Source organism: Chiloscyllium plagiosum, unplaced genomic scaffold (assembly GCF_037043375.1).
Source record: "Chiloscyllium plagiosum isolate Xiang-an unplaced genomic scaffold, Cpla_swu_hap1 HiC_scaffold_6, whole genome shotgun sequence".
NCBI classification, from domain to species: Eukaryota; Metazoa; Chordata; class Chondrichthyes; order Orectolobiformes; family Hemiscylliidae; genus Chiloscyllium; species Chiloscyllium plagiosum.
In genome coordinates, this window is record NW_028270144.1 from 3433046 (window position 1) to 3454449 (window position 21404).

Here is a 21404-nt window from a genome sequence, read left to right on the forward strand (position 1 = left end):
AAAATGGAGTTCGGCCACAAGTCAGCCATGATCTCACTTAATGGAGGAACAGACTTGAGGGGCTGAATGGCCTACTCGCCTTCCTATGTTCCTATCTGTTGGCAGGATAGGTATAAGGCTTAATAGTTTTATATAAGGCAATCAGGTGTTGTGAAAAAAGATCATAGGAATGTTATGTAAAACTTTCCTTCTTATGTATTTTCCAAGATAAAACAAGAATGAATAAATCAATTGTGAACTTGCAAGTGACTTTCCTGAAAGAATATCAACCTAACTCCACTTAATTTATAAAGATTTTTACTTTTATAATTTTAAATAATATAACAAGCTCATGAAATTCATTCTGAGACATTGGTAGCGTCTTGAATGTAATTTGGTTGGATATTTCAGCACAGAACTTTGAAAATGTTGAACTGCTAGAGTTGCTGTCCATTGAATGAGATGCCAAATCTTAATACTGCTCTGGAGAAATGTGGAAAGATACATGGCACATCATGGCCATGCTGGTTGAAAAGGAGCTATCCAGCATAATCCCACCTATCCCCTCTTGATCCACAGTGTTGTAAGCTACAGCACTTCCAAATCCATATCTCAGTTTTCTTCAATGTGATGAAGTTTCCTGCCTCAACCAAGCTCTAAGACATCGAGATCCAGAGCCCCATTACCCCTCGAAGGGAAAAAGAAATTCCTCCTTCACAATCCTCTGATTCTTCTACCCATTACTTTATATCGATGCCTAGTTACAGACATCTCTGTGAAACAGAAATTACTGAACATTCCTCCTACCCATTCCACACTTTAATCCATCGAAGAATGGCTGGCTGGCAGAAAACAGAGCATGCAGAAAAGGATTTCCGATTAACAGGATGTGACCAGTGAAGTTAGGCCCTTAGCATTTTTACAATTAAGATTAATTATTTAGACAAGGGAAGGTCTAACAAGAAGAATCTCTGGCACAATGATAATATTCCATCTCTGGATCAGTAGACCAAGGATCAAATCCCACCTGTTTCAGATGTGTATGATAAAATCTCCTAACAGGCTGATTAATAATTTCTAGATGAAAAGAGACATGAAGGGGAGGTGCTGGTATTGGACTGAGGTGGACAAAGTCAGAAGTCATACGACACCTGATTATAGTCCAACAGGTTTATTTGAAATCACAAGTGTTTGGAGCACTGGTCCTTCATCAGGTGAAGACTTAACGAAGGAACAGCACTCCGAAAGTTGGTGATTTCAAATAAACCTGTTGGGCTATAACCTGGTGTCGTGTGAATTCCAACTTAGACAAGGGGAGTTAGCTCTTATGGCGCAATGGTACTGTCCCTACCTCTGAGCCAGGGGACCCAGTTTCAAGAACAACCAGCTTAAGAGGTGTACAATAATAACATCTCTTATCAGGATTTTAGACAAAAAGAGTAAACAAGGGAAGTGAAGGCATGTTAGCTAAATTTGTAGAAAGCACAAGGGTAAGTAGGAAAGTACATTGTAAAGAAGGCATAAGCAGTTTGCAGAAGGATACATAGGTTCAGAGATTGGGAGAAAATCTGGCAGATGGAACATAATATGGGACAATGTCAAGTTGCTCACTTTGGCAGGAAAAACAAAAAGCAAAGTATTGTTTAGTTTAGATTTTGCCATGGATACATCAGTGGTCAGTTGGCCAGTTTTCTCACCGACTTTTAAAGGGCAAGGACATATCGGGAAAATGAACAAATAATTAACTGTTTTGCCTGCTGTCTCATTGGGCATCCTATGTACTGACTTGAACGGTTCTCCTGAATAGATTTTGAGAATTCTGTATCACCTTTGACTTTTAACAAAAGAATTTCTCCCAATTTATGTCAATGCAGTTGAAATCTCCTAGTAGTGCTCTTTGCTTCTGCATGTTCCAGCAACTTGCTGACATATTTGCTCTTCCAACTCCTTATGGCTGATTAGGTACCTATAGTACACTTTCAGAGTAACAGTGCTCCTTTTCTGGCCTTCAGTTTAACCAAAATAGAAGATCAAAGTCAAAATGTAGGAAATAGTCTATCATTAATAGTTTGAATCATCAAAGGCTAATACTGCTGAATTGAAAGTGGGTGCTAAGTAAATGCTTACAGCTCTGATCAAGCCTGTTCCAGTTTCCATTGTACTAAGTCGAGTATCACCAATCTTCACTGCCAGAATCTGAGCTCCAGGTGCTATGCCGTTCCGTTCGGGATCATTTGGAAAGAAGCCTGCAGCTATACTAGCTACATGTGTCCCGTGGGCTCCTGTCAACAACACAAGCTGTCAGAAAGGCATATCAACTTCTACTGGCAAGAAGTCAGCCGAACAGTGCAGTTCACCCAGTGGTTTGCTTAACAGACAATATTTACACAATTATCAGGTATATGTAACATGTAAGTGTCTACAATTTCATAAAATTGACATTGCTTTAATGTTAGAAATGTATGAGAAATGCACACCCAAATGTGTGTCTGCAGGTACACAAGTTCCAAATGATCAAAGACAAATTGAGAACTATCAAGAGAGTCTTCTTGAGGTAAACAGTGATCAACATTTCAAATGGAATTCCATTACAACAGTGAAAGTCCTGGTAGCACTGATGATGCTATATTGTATTCTTGAACTGATGGAAAAGGATGGGCCAAAGTCCATTTCCTACTCACTTTTCAATTCTGTTGCTGGGCACCCCAATAGGAGGGAGTACATATATTTCATAAATTATGGTTCTTTAATATAGATTGCCTACATCATTATAGTATGGCAAATAATCAAGTATTAGTTTAGATTTAGATTTTATTGTCACAGACTGTACAGGACATTGGTTAGGCCACTTTTGAAATACTGCATCCAATTACAGTCTCCCTGCTATAGGAAGGGTGTTGTTAAAGTTGAAAGAATTCAGAAAAGATTGACATGGATGTTTCCAGGGTTGGAGGGTTTGAGCTATAGGGAGAGGCTGAATAGGTTGGGGCTGTTTTTTGGGAGGCACAGAGGCTGAGGGGGTGATCTTATAGAGGTTTATAAAATCATGAAGAGCGTGGATAGGGTGAATAGCCAAGGTCTTTTCCCCAGGGTAGGGGAGTCCAAAACTACAGGGCAGACGTTTCAGTTGAAAGATTTAAAAGAGACCTAAGGGGCAACTTTGTCACGCAGAAGATGGTGCATGCATGGAATGAGCTGCCAGAGCAGATGGTGAAGGCTGGTACAATTACAACATTTAAAAAACTGAGAAATCCACAGAGCTTCTGTTTGCTCCAAAGTACACACACCTTCCTCCTGTACTTACACATTCTATTTATTGAAATTTCTACCTTTTACTTGTCCTTTCATGGGATGTGGGCAACAATGGCAGGGTCAATACTTGTTGCCCATTCATGACTGCCCTTGAATGTAATGGCTTACTTTGTCACTTCAGAGGGAAGAATTAACTACATTGCTGTGGGTCTGGAGTCATGTGTGGGCCAAGTAAAGATAGCACACTTCTCCCCTGAAGAACATTAGTGACCCAGATGGGCTTTTACAACAATTGATGATAGTTTTATGGTCACTGGACATGCAGTTACAGATTTATCAATTAATTGAATTGAAATTCCTCCAGCTGCTATGGTGGGATCTGAAAACACATCCCAAGAATTAGTTCCAGCCTCTGAATTACAACTAGTCCAATGACATTACCATTATGCTAGAGTCAGGAAATAAAATCTTACCTCCACTGGTCACAATACAGAGTGTATTGCCTTCATCATAAATATTGATAGAGTAGTTGAGCATCTCAGATATCCCCAATGAGGCAAACTCCTGTGCTTCACTGTAATTCCTCAGTACAGTACAGCTACTGAGATCCCCACATTCACTTGTGTCCACACAGGCTCTAAAAACAAATGGTTATAATCCATGGGAAATACTTATAAACCACAATAACACCATTTGAATAAAATTCAATTATGGATCATGAAACTTGTTAAATCAGTTCTGTTATTCTCACAAAAATGTTTAAATTACATTCAACAACAAATTATTAACCTAAAATTACAAATGACTCGAGAAGAACTATGCAGCATCAAACACAGAGATTACTTATTATTTCATAGCATTAAGTCATGATTCTTAATATCTGGAATGCTTTAGCAATAGCAAGAGGCTATTTCATTTTGTAATTCAGAGTTTTCAGGATCATTTCAGTGGTTACCTCCATGTTTCACCATCATGCCACACTAGGCAGTCAAACGCAGGACCCAGGTCACTGTATTTTTTCTCCATGGAATTCAGCAATTCCACCTGCGTTTGAAGCTCTTCTCGCTGCATCTTTTCTGCCTTCACAAAGTAATAATGTGGTATTAAACATGGTGGTTTAATCAGCTAATGGTTTATCGATATTTTCAAATAGGATTGGCCAGTTAAACAATATTTGTTTGGTTGTCATTTGAACATTAAGCACATAGAACAACAATCAACTGGGCCATTATCTGCAACAAGGTGAAAACAGTTTGATCTCCAAGGTTTATGGCCTCAACTATGGAGATCTAAGTACCGCCCGGCAGGGTGAGGTGGGGGGAGGCGGTGAATACCTTGTTTACCTACACCTTAGAAATTTCTCTGTTTGTCTGGGCTCCGACTCCATCCATCCACTCACTTCTCCCCATTCCCCCCACTTTGGTTTCAGCATCAGTACTACAATTTCCTAGCCTCCACCACCATGTACTTCCATCTGGCCAAACTTATCCTCACTTGGAACAACCTGTGTAACTCCTCCCACTCTTTTCAGATCAAAGACGCAGCCATGGATCCACACATGAGCCCCAGTAATGCCTGTCTTTGTGGGGTGTGTGGAACATTCCTTGTTCCAGTCCTACTGTGGCCCCTACCCACAATTCTTTCTCTGGTATATCAATACCATGGTGAGTGATGCTTCCCTCTCTTGTTCACATTTGGAGAGGTTTATTAATTTTGCTTCCAATTTCTTTATCATTCTGATGAAGCTTCACTGGACCCAAAATGTTAACTTTGCTTTCTTCCCACAAGACCGGCTGAGTTTCTCCAGCAATATGTTTTTATTTCAGATCTTCAGCATCCACAGTTCTTTTGTTTTATTTTAGTGTTTAACTCACTGCCACATCTCTTCCAAGTATGCACAGGCTTGATGCTACTCTCTCTGATAGGATTGCTATTTTAACTTTACTTCTTGTTCTCTGTTGTTACTTTCATTTTCTCTCCTAGCATTTGACAAATGGTTTGCCAAAACATGTGCCCACAGACACATCACATTCCTCAGTGACTGCCTCCGAGTTCAGACTTACCCCAGGGGGATTCTGACTGAAGTGACAGCCTTCATGTTTTGAATCCACCCAGGATGGCAGGGATCCCCATGATGTTCAATGTTCCTCAGGTAGCTGCTCTCACCGCATAGTGAGATCCTCACCTAGTGCCACCAGTTATCACATGCACACTTTCAATCTCTATCTTTATCAGCACCGCCTCACGTGAGCTCTGAGCTGTCATGTCCCCATTTTCACTTCACTATCTGGCTCACTGCAACGAGAAACATTTTCTCTTAGTTTCAGGCATTAAGGAACGCAAGCTGGAACAACGCAAATACCCACAATCCTCTGGAACACTGCTCCCCTCCCCCCGGTTTCCATCTTTTCTCCTGATCCACCACTTGTTGGGATTCACTATTCCTTCTGACCTTCCGCTCCCTGATGCTGGATGTACGGTACTCAGCAAAGATCACAGTTTTAGCACTTTGCATCCCCGCCTCAATGATTTTCAGTTAAGTAGTGACACTGAACTCTTCTCTCTTTCCCGTCCCATAGACCCTGTCACCAACACACTCTATCCACCATGATCCTTCCCTCTGGCCTTTTATCTGCACTCAACATAATCATTGAGAATTGTTGACATGACACTAATTGCTTTAATTTTTCTCTTTTTAATTAGAGCAAAACAACCAATTTTTAAAAAAGAATATTATTGGTTGCTCTATTTACAAAGTTGCAGATTGTCATAGCTGCTGTGCAGCAATTTTTCACAATTATTAAAACATTGTTGGATATGAAGCTCCAGATGAGAAGAAAACACTTAAGAAAACTAATTGTTTTTGCAGCTTTGTAGTGACAGAGATGCAGCCAGACAGGGAAAAGCTTCAAGGCAAAGTTCCATATGTTGAGAAAGCATAGCGATGTATGCAGTCGACTAATGATGTTTTTGCTTCTCCTGCATGCCTGTAAAGAACATATGTTTACTTTTGCTAATCTCTTCCTTTTTTGATACATATATGAGCATTTACGGTCTGTTTTCATGTCTCCTGATAGTTTATACTCATTCTATTCTTTTTCTATAAATTTCTTGGTCATTCTTTCAGAATTATGAAATCCTCAGGCTTATCACTTATTTGTGCTAGATGATGAGCCTTTTTATATTAATTTTATATTATATTTTAATCACTGTTTAAACGTAGTTGGACCACATTTCTGTTAGATTTTTGTTTTTAAGGAAATGCCTAATTGTTGTAAATTACAGATTAATTGTTTAAACATTTACCATTGCTGTAATTACCTACATATCTTAAAATATAGCTTAACAATCTATTTGAACCAACTAACAAAACCAGTTTCAATATTAATTCATGTGTAGAATTTAATCTAGCCAGGAAACATGGTGACTAGCCACAACCTAGCACACAATTTGAGAATTTGTCTCTTGTATATTTATGTTCACTAATTTTCTAGTTGCTTCATTTGATATCACCTAAGTGGCCTCGGACCGATTTTGTCTCTTTGATGTGGAGAGAAAAGTTTCTTATATTTTGATGTTCCAGAGAAATCCAGAAAAGCACAAAACTCCAGACAGATCACAGCGAAAGTCTAATCCAGTCAGACCTTTATAAAAGGCTGGAGACCCAATCACAAACACAGGGTCTTTAGTTGAGGAAAATTAACTTACACAATGCAATAAATTTACACAAGGTGGGAGTAAGAAGTGATATATAACTCTGTTGTGGTTCTGTTCGCCGAGCTGGAAATTTGTGTTGCAAACGTTTCGTCCCCTGTCTAGGTGACATCCTCAGTGCTTGGGAGCCTCCTGTGAAGCGCTTCGGTGGTGTTTCCTCCGGCATTTATAGTGGCCTGTCCCTGCCGCTTCCGGTTGTCAGTTTCAGCTGTCCGCTGTAGTGGCCGGTATATTGGGTCCAGGTCGATGTGTTTGTTGATGGAGTTTGTGGATGAGTGCCATGCTTCTAGGAATTCCCTGGCTGTTCTTTGTTTGGCTTGCCCTATAATGGTAGTGTTGTCCCAGTCGAATTCATGTTGCTTGTCGTCTGCGTGTGTGGCTACTAAGGATAGCTGGTCGTGGCGTTTTGTGGCTAGTTGATGTTCATGGATGCGGATCGTTAGCTGTCTTCCTGTTTGTCCTATATAGTGTTTTGTGCAGTCCTTGCATGGGATTTTGTACACTACATTAGTTTTGCTCATGCTGGGTATCGGGTCCTTCGTTCTGGTGAGTTGTTGTCTGAGGGTGGCTGTTGGTTTGTGTGCTGTTATAAGTCCTAGTGGTCGCAGTAGTCTGGCTGTCAGTTCTGAAATGCTCCTGATGTATGGTAGTGTGGCTAGTCCTTTGGGTTGCGGCATGTCCTCGTTCCGTTGTCCTAATATACCGGCCACTACAGCGGACAGCTGAAACTGACAACCGGAAGCGGCAGGGACAGGCCACTATAAATGCCGGAGGAAACACCACAGAAGCGCTTCACAGAAGGCTCCCAAGCACTGAGGATGTCACCTAGACAGGGGACGAAATGTTTGCAACAAAAATTTCCAGCTCGGCGAACAGAACCACAACAACGAGCACCCGAGCTACAAATCTTCACCCAAACTTTGGATATATAACTCTGCAATAATCACAATGGCACTCTTATGGGCCTTCTCAGCAGTTTCTTGAGAAGGTATCAAGCTCGGCTAGGAAAAATAAAGAATTTCGAATGAAATATATATTTTATGTATGTGCAGCAAGATCAAATTTCAATTAGAGAACTTTTAACAAAGTTCTGATGAGATATGTTTATTGGGTGCTTTATCCTAAATATAAACAGTTTTCCTATGTTCAAATTGTTGATATCTTTAAAAATAAAAGTACGTGGAAATCCAATTTAAACATTTAATCATAAGCATCTTCTAAAGTTTCAGAAAAAACTGCACATAATAACTCAGCTCTGATCTATTATAACTAACGGACTGAATATGGGGGGAGAAATACATTTCACTTTTTGAGAAACAGTAACAGAATAGAAGACACTGCAGCTACTGAACTGTAAATTATTATTAGAGGAGATCATTTCATAAAGTCTGACACACATTTACAATTAATTACTATTTCTATCATTTAGCTCAATGTCTGGATTTAACAAACTCATTTAATAATTACTTATCTGTTCCCAGGTTGCACTGTAAATTTGCTCATACAAAATACTAACTTGTGTCAAATTTGTACGAGTGCTGTCAAACTCATCCAGTTTTCTGCAAGCTTCTGCCAAAGAAACACGATGAACCGGATCCCAGAGTTTTTCCCGCTTTTCTTTCTGTAAAGGAAAATCACAGGACTTTCTTTCCTTCATCTTTTGACTAAAATAAAATGCACAGCAATAAATCCATGGCTTATTATCAAATGAAAATACAAAGCATGTTTTTAAACAATATATATTATGGCCTTACCTGTATCCTTTCCTTTAACACTTTAGGGTAAAGTTCATACATATTTTTGAGACCAATGTTATATTTTCCAGATGGGTTTATCCAATTTTCAGGAATCTTTAAAAGCAAAACAACAGAGTTGTGTATTGAGTTATGAATTTATCATTGTGGCAAAATCTGATATTGCCAAATATTAAAATAAACTTTTCAGGACCAATGGACTGTAATTTTAACTCTAATTATCAATTAGGGTCATTAGCAACACAATTGTAGTTCATTAACAAAGGGTAACCTTATCAATGAGTTTTACAGAAAGGTTAGTGTGAGAAAGTCTATAGCCTTAAAACTGGTCTTTAAACAATTAGACTAAAATGTAATGCTGAATTATAGAACACATTTACTACACTAGAAAATAGACAGTCAGGAAGGCTCAGAAAAAGCCGAGGGAACTCAAGGAATGCAGAAGGTAGGGACATCTGTGCTCACCAGGATGCTGTAAGGCAATTAAGAACATTTGCCTTAGCATCAGTGAATCTGTGTGAATAGGACACCAAGTGATAACATTCACGGCCATTCCCTTGTGAAATTAATGTTTGATTCTGACCCTGAAATGAAACTCGGTACTATCAAAAGCTTTGCAATTAACGGTCAGATGTTGTCAATTATAACGGATTCTTATTATCCCTTCCAAGCGGGGCAGATACAGAGAGAAAAAAAAACTTTGCAGTTCCAAGACCCTGACTTGAGAGTTCAAAAGGACACGAGAGAGAGAGAGAGAGAGACCATTTTAGTGCTGATGGAGCCAGTAGAATATTAACTGTTAGTGCTTGCCTGCTATGATTTTGAATTTAATTTCATTTTGGGACTTTGATGATATTGAGTAGTCATTACCGGTTATTAAATACAAACTCTGTAAATGGTAATATTAGTGAAGCTTTAACTTACTTGCTGTCCTTGCAAACCACTCTACAGACCTTACAGACTGCCCCACAGTCAATTCTAACTAATCAGATCTTATGTCTTATTTGAATTTAAATCACAACTCTGAAAAGAAAGCATGTTAATTCAAAGACTAATGAGTCAGTTTAAATGCAACCTTAAGGTAGCATTTCAGCCTCAGGTGCAGAATGATTTGGTGCTTAAAAAGCAGGAGTCTGCTCCTAACTTTGCAATTATTCTAAGGAGAAAGTGAGGACTGCAGATGCTGGAGATCAGAGCTGAAAATGTGTTGCTGGAAAAGCGCAGCAGATCAGGCAGCATCCAAGGAGCAGGAGAATCGACATTTCAGGCATGAGCCTGATTCTCCTGCTCCTTGGATGCTGCCTGACCTGCTGCGCTTTTCCAGCAACACATTTTCAGCTAGAAATTATTCTAAGCCTAACATTGAAGAGATTCTGACGCAATGTGTCAAGAAGCCATTTTATAATCAAAAGTTTGCCCTCCTTGCTAAGAAGCCATTTTGTAAAACAATTGTATCTGACATGTCGGCTGTGCAAGGTTACCTTATGAACTCTCCAATTAGCTCAGACTGATCCCTCTTTACGATAGAATTTATCTCACTAGCAAGCACCTAACTTGGCTGGGTTTTTTTCTCACTTGATGAATGGCTTAGGGCCTGTAGGAGTGATTAGTCAAGCGTACACAGACCTGTCAATTAACTTTTCTTCCTTGCGAATTATTATCTTTCACGGTTTTCTGTCTAATTAACAACATGCAATGTTTTTTAAAACTTTTGTATAAAGGAAACTGCTTTGTATCAGTACATCGGAGTAGCCTGTTGGGCCACTTGAAGAGCTGGTACTCTCCTAGGTTATTAGAACCGAGTTAGTTTAGCTTACAGGTATCAGTATTCTGTTGTAACAGTGATGCTATTGGTAAATAAAGGGGGATGACTGAAATTAAGCTAATTTCTGTCTGTAAAAGGGGTTTTTATTCCAGACTTTCAAAGAGTACGATCTCCAGGACGAACCAAGAGAAAGGCTTACAGGTCTGAGTTCATAAGGGATTCCCTGGGGCGTCTCAAATCTCCACTTTAACATGTAGCATGAAAGTGAAAATCTTTGTCAATTAACTGACAATGGGGAAACAAAACCATCCATGATGGAGGAGTACAGAATAATTGAAAGCAATTTCTGCATGTCCACATTATTTCACAAAAGAGCAGATTCTCAGAGCTGGTGTCAGCTTCATTGGACTAACTAGAGTGAATGAAGACTCTTTCACCATTTTTGCTCCTGGAAAATGTGACATAGACAATTAGACTGAGAAAATAATTTGCCTTTCTGGTTTTGTCTTCCATTACTCCTTTCACACATAGGACATTCAAGAGTGCTTCAAAACTGGCAAAGTAGCCTTGAAGTTAGCCTTAATCAGGAGTGTAATGTCAAGAAGTATGGCAGTGAATGTGCATGGAGCAAAACCTTGTAACAACAAAGGTCATGACAAGGCAAAGTCATGACTTCTGTTAAGAAATAAATATTGGCAACCAAACAAATACTGCCATGGGATCTTCCATGTCCATTCAATATGGCTAATGTGGCCTCCATGTAACACCTCATTTGAGATGCGACATCTCTGACAATTGTAGATGATCTTCCACTTTCTGAATGGATAAAACTGAACCTCAGAACCCTGCAGTGATCCTGACCAGTATACCAGTGGGAATTGTCCAGAATTGTTCAACTTCCAATGGGGAATTCCCTGTTGTCTGGGACCCTGAATGATTCTGACTTTCTTGCAAGGTCACTGGTCTAGAGTCGGAGACTTGGCAGATCCAGTTTATCTTGATAATTACCTTAAAATATCTAGAAATTGGGGAATTCCACATGAGGCCTCCCAATCAGCCTATAACCACCCTCCAGTCTGAATGCCATGTTATAAGATCCAACCCAATGACTGCCCCAACCCCCAATCAGACCAGGTATCCCCACTGTAGTCATCCTGTGACCACCTCACCTACCAGTGAGCTCCCCAGATCCACCAGCCATCACCTCATTATCAATCTGACCATCTCACCCCCACTGTCCTGTCAGTACGAGCCCTCAACTATCCCCTCCCAATCTGCCCCAACTGCCTCCTCACAAATGCCCGAACTATACCTCTCTGATCTGACTGTACCTTTTCTTGTGACCCAACTTACCCTCACTGACCAATCCCAGCTATCTCCCTGACCATACCCGACTATGACACTGACAACCCACTTCATCAGCACAGACATCCAGTCACTAACCCACACTCAAAACTGGGCCTTTCATTTTATCTAAATAAAACAGCGTGTGTTATAAAAAGGCATGTTCTCTCTTTCCCCAACTCTTTCTTGCTATGTTGGAATTTCTCAGAAGATGCTGCATTTCTCATACAGACAGGGTCTAAAAACACTGGAAGAAGTGTGCAGTGGTATTGGGTCTTCACAGCTGATAAAGTATGACACTGGAAAAACATAGCAGGTCAGGCAGCATCTGAGGAGCAAGACAGTCAACGTTTCGGGCATAACCCCTCTTCAGGACTCTGTCAAGTTTTATTGGATCTTCACATACAGCAGTGATGCACACACAGCATTGCTGCTGGCTGGAAGGTTCACTGCAGCACATTTTCAGTACTGTCTTGACATGCTCATGCCTTTGGTATTGCCTTGAATCCCACTTTTTAATTCAGAGATTAGAATGTGAAAGGAGGTCATCTAATTTGTATCTTTCGATCTTGCATCCATTTATTCTGTCTCCACGTGCCAGAGTTATAATATTTCTGACAGGTATAAGAGATTGGAATTACTGACTAATATCCTGATCCCTGCTGGTGATAATACAGGACAAATCACACCTGAGGAAAACCTGGCTTCATAGATTATATGTTTTAATTTTGCAATTGGCTATCATGGTGGTTAGTCACTGAAACACACACAAAGTTGAACAAGAGAACATAGATTTATTACAAAATAAAATAAAAGCTCCTAATATTTATATCCAAGACAGTTAGAAAGATCTTAACCAAAAATCAAAACAAAATGTCTATTTATTTTCCAACAGTACCTTTTTATGGAAACTTAAATTCATAGAAATTTCACTCTGATCTTGAACTTTCTACTCAACGACGCTTCCCAATTTCTTTTCAAGGACTGTGGGGGCGTTTATGATTCTTTCCTCAATCAGCTGGCATAAATCTTTCACAATTCTGATGGCCCAAACCTTTTCAATTCTAACCACTTGGAGATTTTTATCCAAGTTCTCCTGGTTTAGAAGCTCAATAAACTATACTTTGGCTGGCGTGACTGGTTCCTCTCAAATAAAAGCTTGATTCTTCCATTAGGAGGAGTTGCTCATCCATCTGAATAGAACTCCTGGTTCTTCCAAACTAAGAAATTTAAACCTCTGTTCTGAACTCAAAACTAAACAAATGGCTCGCTTTTCTGCGGAATGAACAATCCATCCATAAACTCAACAGGGGTTCACCCAGACACATGGCTGCAGTCATCTGCTTTCCTAGAATTGATGCGAGGTCACGGTTCCAAATGACATTCTAACCTCAGAACCAACTCATATGCAGCTGCCTCGATTTTAAAATTCTAATTCCAAATTAATAAATCACACACCTTTAGTCACAAATACAATTAAATAGCTCAGCTGGTACATTTTTGATAATCGAAGTAATGTTAAACAAAGAAAAATTTGCTACAAATTAAGTATTGCTACTGAGCAAATAAAAAGAGATGAGGGGAGGTGCAGTACTTGTATTTGTTAAGGATAATGTAATAGAACAAATAGATATTTGATGATCAACATGAACATGGTGGGCCATAGGGCCTCTTCCTATTACTCTGTGATGCTATAATGGTAGCACAGAAAATGGACATGGCAATCAACAAGATGAAACGAGAATCCATTTGGACAAAGATAATACACAAATAGAAAGACAATTTAATAAATATGTGATAGTGAAATATAAAACTGCTGATTTTAGTGATATTTAACTGCTGATTAAAGTGATGTTTAAACAGGAGTAAGTTTAGCTATTGAACAAAATGCCATGGAATTTCATTTTCAGAAAATAAGTTGAAGTATCGTAATGATACATTGCCCAAAATTGTGCAATTACAACAGTAATATATTTTCACTATAAAGCAAACAGCTGTATTTCTTACAGACTCAAACATACTTCTCACAGAAGAGCCTAGAGTAGTAACAGGTATGTAAAATATATTTTCAATTAAATGTGCAAACCAAATTAAAATTTAGCATATTATTAGTTGATTGCAAAAGCATTTCAAATGGTAAGTTCATGAGTGATATCACTCTCTTAAAGGCCTGACATGAATTGTTTTTGCTTCATCTCTCTTCATGCCTGTTTTGCTTTTCTACCATTACATTTTGGCTCTTATATCACTAGTCTCTTCTACGTTGTTTCTCACCAGCTTTTATCGAAAGTAGTCTAACAGTGAAATGAACCATCAATGATCCCAGGTTGTAATTAGGTTGAGAATCGTGGGAAAAATTCAGTGGTTCCCTTCCCATCACATTCCATATATTTTCACCCTCCTCCTGCATTTGATTTGTTCACTCAATCCTCACACACTGACCAGTTTTCTCCTTTTCCTCTCTCTCCATTTCAAAATTAAAAAAAAACAAAAACCGATCCAGAGACAATTAGAATATCTTTCTAGATTCGGAGATACCGGTGTTGGACTGGGGTGTACAAAGTTAAAAATCACACAACACCAGGTTATAGTCCAACAGGTTTAATTGGAAGTACACTAGCTTTCGGAGCTTTCTATTTATTTATTAAATAATGATTCTGCTTTATTAATTAGAATCTTTGGTCAGAATTTTGTCAGTGGCTTACTATTCCCACCAGTTGAATCTAAACGAAGAACTTCTCCCATTCTTTTTATTTCGCATCCGATTAGGATCGGAATTTAAGGTGCTGGAGTGCGCACAAGAGACACTTGTGAACACAACATGAGGGAAGTTATTCCGTGATAAAAGTTGCCATTCTCGGACAATGCTGCAGATACAGTGAGCCACATGCACGTGTACACACACACACACACACACACACACTCTCACAGACATATGCTCTCTCTCTCTCACACACACACACATCCAAGTACACAGCCTCTCACAGGCTTATACTCCATCACACTCACACACACTGCCACTCACTCTCTTCTCTCTCTCTCCCCCCACCCCCTCTCTCCCTCACACACATGCGCACACATACATAGGTCTATGGGGTGAATTTGCATTTGCAGAATTGTATTTGGAGATTTTGCACAAAAAGCACACAATATACAGGCTGTCAGTGCAGGCAGTCAATCCATATAATATTTTACAAAGTGCTCCTTTGGTAACAGAACCAATCTGACTCATGGTTGCGATACAGACAGACACTAACTTCACATCTTTAAAACATTGTCTGAACGGAGATGTCATTTTTTTTAATAAAACCTTAAGTTATCTCGAGAATGAAACTTAAAAAGTGTTCTAGGATTTACATATTAATGAACCAAAACCTGGAATCCATTCTAAAGGGTGAAACACTAATAGCAATCTAGGTTTGTTTAATATATTGTTTCAGTTATCTGACATTGTGATCTTTTACTATAAAGTCTGTGTCTTACGATCCTGCTCCCCAGCTTCCTGATGAAGGAGCAGTGGTCTGAAAGCTAGTGTTGCCAAATAAACCAGTTGGAGAATAACCTGATGTTGTGTGATTTTTAATGTTGCCCACCCCAGTCCAACACCGGCACCTCCCCATCATGGCTACCACTATATTCTAGGAGAGTTTCTTCCCTGCTGCTATTAAACTTCTGAAAGGTCCTCTAAATTTTAAATTTAATGTTGATGTTGCTCTCTATGCACCTTCACTGCAGCCATAACATTATATCGCTCATTCTGTTCTATTGCACTAATGCACTTTGTACGGTATGATCTACCTATATTGTACATAAAACAAAATTTTTCACTGTAACTGTACATGTGACAATAATAAACTAAATAAAATCATTCAACACATACATTACGATAACTGAATGCAGCAGAAAACAGATATGCTACATTAGACTGCAAAATTCAAAGTCAATTCACAGAGTCTCAGTTCCAGGGAGGAAACAAACTCCAGGGTGAAGCTAAGGACTTCATCATTAGATTCACGCACTGAAATGTCTCTTGATGTTAGAGTGAAATACATAACTTTATCTAAAAAGCTCAAAAGTTGATTGATATTCATTGCAAACTGTGTAATTTTTCCTCAAGCTATTAACGGTCTTGCTATGGGCCCCCTGCAAGACTAAATTAACAGGTACAAGTCTGTGTTTGTTGTACAGCGGCAGCATTTTCATTTCTAGGTTAGAAGGTGTGTCCCCCTTTCGAAATTCGAGCACAGATTAAGGCTGCAGGGCTGCATGCAGTCCTGAGTTTTTATTGAGTTGCAAAATGTTTAGCTGCGTGAAAGAACACAAAGCACTCTTAGGAGGACTGCGGTGAGGTTCTCCACACTATATCCTGAATTACAGCTCAAATCACTTAAAACAGATTATCTGGACAATTATCTTTCATCTGTTGTAGGGTCTTACTGTGCACAAAATAGCTGCTGTATTTCTAATCAGTATTTCAGAGCAGTACTAAAAACGTCCAGTCATGGAAAGAAAAGGAAATCCAGATAGAGATAACTATGAATAAAAAAAATTATTGCTCTGTGGTTATGCAAGGAATTACAAAAGTATATGCTCAATCTTATGAAGAGTTTTCATTCAGACAAATATCCCATGTATTGAAAGTCAGTAGAACAAGTAGGTTATGGAGTCTGTCAACACAGAAACAGGACCTTTGGTCCAACCAGTCCATGCCAAACATAATTCTAAACAAAATTAGTCCCACCTGCCTGCTCCTGGCCCATATCCCTCCAAACCTTTCCGATCACGTACTTATCTAAGTGTCTTTTAAACGTTGTAACCGTACCCACATCCACCATTTCCTCAGGAAGTTCATTTCAAATACAAATCTGTAATTGTAACTTTTAGTAGAAAATTAGTCATTTAATTTGTGCTGGATATGCATGCAGGCACGCACAGTGACTAAGTACAGCGGTTTGAAATTTATTACAAAATAAAACCGAATCAATGAGATGGGGAGGGGCTGGTTAGTTCTGTTAGGTAAAAACAATGACTGCAGATGCTGGAAACCAGATTCTGGATTAGTGGTGCTGGAAAAGCACAGCAGTTCAGGCAGCATCCGAGAAGCAGTAAAATTGACATTTCGGGCAAAAGCCCTTCATCAGGAATACAGGCAGACTGCCTGAAGGGTGGAGAGATAAATGAGAGGAGGGTGGGGGTGGGGAGAAAGTAGCATAGAGTACAATAGGTGAGTGGGGGAAGGGGATGAAGGTGATAGATCATGGAGAAGGGTGGAGTGGATAGGTGGAAAAGAAGATAAGCAGGTAGGACAAGTCATGGGGACAGTGCTGAGCTGGAAGTTTGGAACTGGTGTGAGATGGGGGAAGGGGAAATGAGGAAACTGTTGAAGTCCACATTGATGCCCTGGGGTTAAAGTGTTCTGAGGCGGAAGATGGGGCGTTCTTCCTCCAGGCGTCGGGTGGTGAGGGAGCGGTGGTGAAGGAGGCCCAGGACCTCTATCCCCTCGGCGGCGGGGGGGGGAGGGGGGGGGGGGGGGGGGGGGAGGGGGGGGAGGGGGGGAGGGGTGGGGGTGGGGGGAGTTGAAATGTTGGGCCACAGGGCAGTGTGGTTGATTGGTGTGGGTGTCCCAGAGATGTTCCCTAAAGCACTCTGCTAGGAAGCATTCAGTCTCCCCAATGTAGAAGAGGCCGCATCGGGAGCAACTAATACAATAAATGATATTGGTGGATGTGCAGGTAAAACTTTGATGGATGTGGAAGGCTCCTTTAGGGCCTTGGATGGAGATGAGGGAGGAGGTGTGGCGCAGATTTTGGAATTCCTGCAGTGGCAGGGGAAGGTGCCAGGACAGGGGGGAGGGTTGTAGGGTAGCGTGGACCTGACCAGGTAGTCACGGAGGGAACGGTCTTTGCGGAAGGCGGAAAAGGGGTGAGGAGGGAAATATATCCCTGGTGGTGGGGTCTTTTTGGAGGTGGCGGAAATCTCGGCGGATGATTTGGTTTATGCGAAGGATGGTAGGATGGAAGGTGAGCACCAGGGGCGTTCTGTCCTTGTTACGGTTGGAGGGGTGGGGTCTGAGGGCGGAGGTGCGGGATGTGGACGAGATGCATTGGAGGGCATCTTTAACCACGAGGGAAGGGAAATTGCGGTCTCTAAAGAAGGAACCCATCTGGTGTGTTCTGTGGTGGAACTGGTCCTCCTGGGAGCAGATACGGCGGAGGCGGAGGAATTAGGAATACGGGATGGCATTTTTGCAGGAGGTAGGGTGAGAAGAGGTGTAATCCAGGTAGCTGTGGGAGTCGGTGGGTTTGTAAAAAATGTTAGTGTCAAGTCGGTCGTCATTAATGGAGATGGAGAGGTCCAGGAAGGGGAGGGAGGTGTCAGAGATGGTCCAGGTAAATTTAAGGTCAGGGTGGAATGTGTTGGTGAAATTGACGAATTGCTCAACCTCCTCGCGGGAGCACGAGGTGGCGACAATGCAGTCATCAATGTAGCGGAGGAAGAGGTGGGGAGTGGTGCCGGTGTAATTACAGAAGATGGACTGTTCTACGTAGCCAACAAAGAGACAGGCATAGCTGGGGCCCATACGGGTGCCCATGGCCACCCCTTTGGTCTGGAGGAAGTGGGAGGATTCGAAGGAGAAATTGTTAAGGGTGAGGACCAGTTTGGCCAAACAAATGAGAGTGTCGGTGGAAGGGTACTGTTGGGCACGTCGGTAGAGGAAGAAACAGAGGACTTGGAGGCCCTGATCATGGCGGATGGAGGTGTACAGGGGCTGGAATTCCATGGTTAGTTCTGTTGGCTGGATGGCTAGCATCCCATTTAGTAAAATGCAACAGTTCTTTTTCTTTTAAAAAAAAGAGGTTGAATTTCAAACTAGTGGCATATGAGTATTGATCTATTTTTGTGAAGTGGTTTAAAATTTAACTAGATCAGTGTTCCCAGAACAGTGACTTCAGACCAGTTTGTATCAGACAGCAGGTAAGTGCAAGGCCTCCTGGAGTGTTCACTGAAGCTTGTTTGTACTGAGGGTGTTTACAACAGGAGACACAAAACATTAAGCTTTTAGATGTAGCAGAATCTAGGATGAACAAGTTTTGTTTTAATTTGGTTCAAAGGTTTTTGAGTTCAGTTCAAAGAAGGTCTGACTGGTGTCAGAATTAGGTATAGTCTCTCCGCCGCTCCTAGGAAAGGAAATTGTTCACAGCAGGTACGGGAATAAGTTATTTCAGTGAAAGAATGTGGGTTGCCAAAATTCCAGACCACAGTATTTGGTTAGAATGGCTCAGATGATTTAAAAAAATGAGACATTCTAAGTTCTCAGTTGGTTGAACACTCCAGGAAAAAGACTTCATGGCTCACAGTTCAGGCACTGAGAAGTAGTTAAATTATATACAGCCTGGACATGGAAGAAATATATCAATGGATTTTGATTAACTATAAAGATTTTGTTTTGCCGGGTATGTTGAAATATATTATGTTTAGACAGCTTGGTTCAGTTTTCCTTTTTGCGCAATACATGTTAGTTTGATTGTTATAATCAGCCCTTCAGCCTTGTTAGCCTATGTTTCAGCGAAAGACTGCCACGTTAAAAAAAACAAAATATGATCTATCATCTGACTTCCTTAGTTGTGATATCAGATGGTATAATAACTGCATAAAAATGACAATCTTTTAGAAATGCACCATGATTACCTTAAAGTACGCCATTATTACCTTAAGCGTCCTTCCTGAAAGGCCAATAATTTTCTCATCTTTTGGCTCCACTACTGTGGATGTGTTCACATCCCCACTCCCTGTGGTATCTATGATGTCAATAATTTTGGGTTTTCCATCACTCGTGATCTGCAAATAAATTATTTTTAGTTAGATACCATCAGTTGTGGTACTGTAGCATAACAATAATTACTCTCAGCAAACAGTCACGTAATAGTCTGCAGTAACTATTCTGAGCCATAATGTGATTTTTTGTAAGTACTGAACATGTGAAGCACTTTGAAAAGACTTGCAGCTGTTTTTACTGGGTTTTAAATCATACTGAAAGAATCTGCTAAAATATCAAACTGAAATTCGAGTGTGTTTTCATCAACGGTGAGTGAATGGCATGTGACATTTTGGGAGGAAATCTAATTTTCTTCCACATTCTCAACTTATGCCATTTTCCTCTGACCTTTATCTGGGACAGAAATGCCTGGTTTGCAAATCACACACAGCCACCAGGTTGGGGTCAGGTTCCCCATTTTAAATGTGGAATGAGAATCAGGTTTCCACATATTCACTTTTTATCTGATGGTGCGATAGTTTGGAAACAGATTACAAGCACATCAGGTCATTGAGTTTGTAAAGAAAATGGCAAATCTGCTCAGGAGTTGGGAACATTCTGTGTCGAAGTCTAGCAAGCACAAATGTTTTGACATTTGCAAATGTCAGTACTGTATCAGGTCCTCTTTGGTAATGTAGAATTTCTTAAAGTAGGAATTCATAATGGGGAGTTACTCTATGAAGGCTAGCATTGTTTAACTGTTCACGTTACAGTAAATTTTCCAATGCAGAAAGTACCATTCATCATGTATTAAACAATACAAAAAAAGTCTTCTCTCTCTGTGCAGTTTTCATACCCTGATTTCATTACGCTGGCAAATTTGGCTATTTAAGATAAGCTGCTAAAGTCTGTACCTGCTTTCCCATGCACTGCTTGACAGGCAATGTACTGTGAAATGAAATCAATACCTGTTGTCAGTGGAGCGCGATGCTTTTGTTATGACAGTTGTTCTATTATAAACACTTGACTTGATTTCACAAGCTTCAGCTCAGGTAGTCTTGCTATTCCAAAACCAACTCAACACCTTCAAGCCTTTCGTGTAACAATATATAATTTGTATATAATATGATGCAGCATCTAGTTTACAAATCTACGTGGCACTTCAAAATTACCAACTTTTTTATCGTTCGCAATGTTTGGTCAGCATCAATGAATTGAAGGGTTTTTAAAAACCATTAAAGGTTTAGTGGTTTTCCAATGATTTCAAAATAATTCCCATTATTTCAATACCTGAGAAATGTACATTCTGTATACTGGGTAGGTGACTATGGAGGAGAGATACAGAGGCAGCACGCAGATGTCATGGGCAGGCATGGGGAACCTATAGTCACATGGGGAATCTGAGGTGCATGTGGCTGGGTTGGATGGGGAATAGAAATGGCATGGGAAAGGTTAGGTTGTATTTGAGGATAGATGTGACATGTGAGGTGACAGTTGAGGTTAAAGGGTCTTTAAATGAGATTGAGAGATGGTCTGCTGTGTGAAGACCCAAGGCCTCCTAGCTGGCCCATCTCCACAATGGTGCCCCATTGCACTTGAAAAATGCACTGTGAACCTGACTCCCCCTTGTGAGAAACCATAAAAATGCCCGTAAACACACGTGCAAATGAGCAGGAGTAGGCTAACCTACTGCCCCAACATTCAATAAAATCATGGCTGATCGGATTGTAGCCTCAATTCCATATCCCGACTTACCACAAGAAACACTAATTCCCTTCTTAGTCAGGAATTTAACTACCTATATTTTATTCAATGAAGCCAGATCTATCATTGTCCAGAA

General features: G+C 40.3%; 1 protein-coding gene across 6 annotated transcripts in view; it reads right to left on the reverse strand.

Moving 5' to 3' along the window:
• Window positions 1–21404, reverse strand: part of tpp2 (tripeptidyl peptidase 2) — a 108702-nt gene that overhangs the window by 79147 nt on the left and 8151 nt on the right. For all 6 annotated transcript variants that reach the window (XR_015757377.1, XR_015757378.1, XM_043691155.2 and 3 more), the window contains exons 2-7: window positions 19519–19647; window positions 8700–8795; window positions 8462–8566; window positions 4187–4311; window positions 3705–3868; window positions 2107–2261 (exon numbers count right to left, since the gene is read on the reverse strand). Coding sequence is in view for 4 of the 6 variants with exons in the window: in XM_043691155.2 (XP_043547090.1) it covers window positions 2107–2261; window positions 3705–3868; window positions 4187–4311; window positions 8462–8566; window positions 8700–8795; window positions 19519–19647 (774 nt within the window). In the remaining 2 variants the exon portion in view is untranslated. The remainder of the gene's footprint in view (window positions 1–2106; window positions 2262–3704; window positions 3869–4186; window positions 4312–8461; window positions 8567–8699; window positions 8796–19518; window positions 19648–21404) is intronic.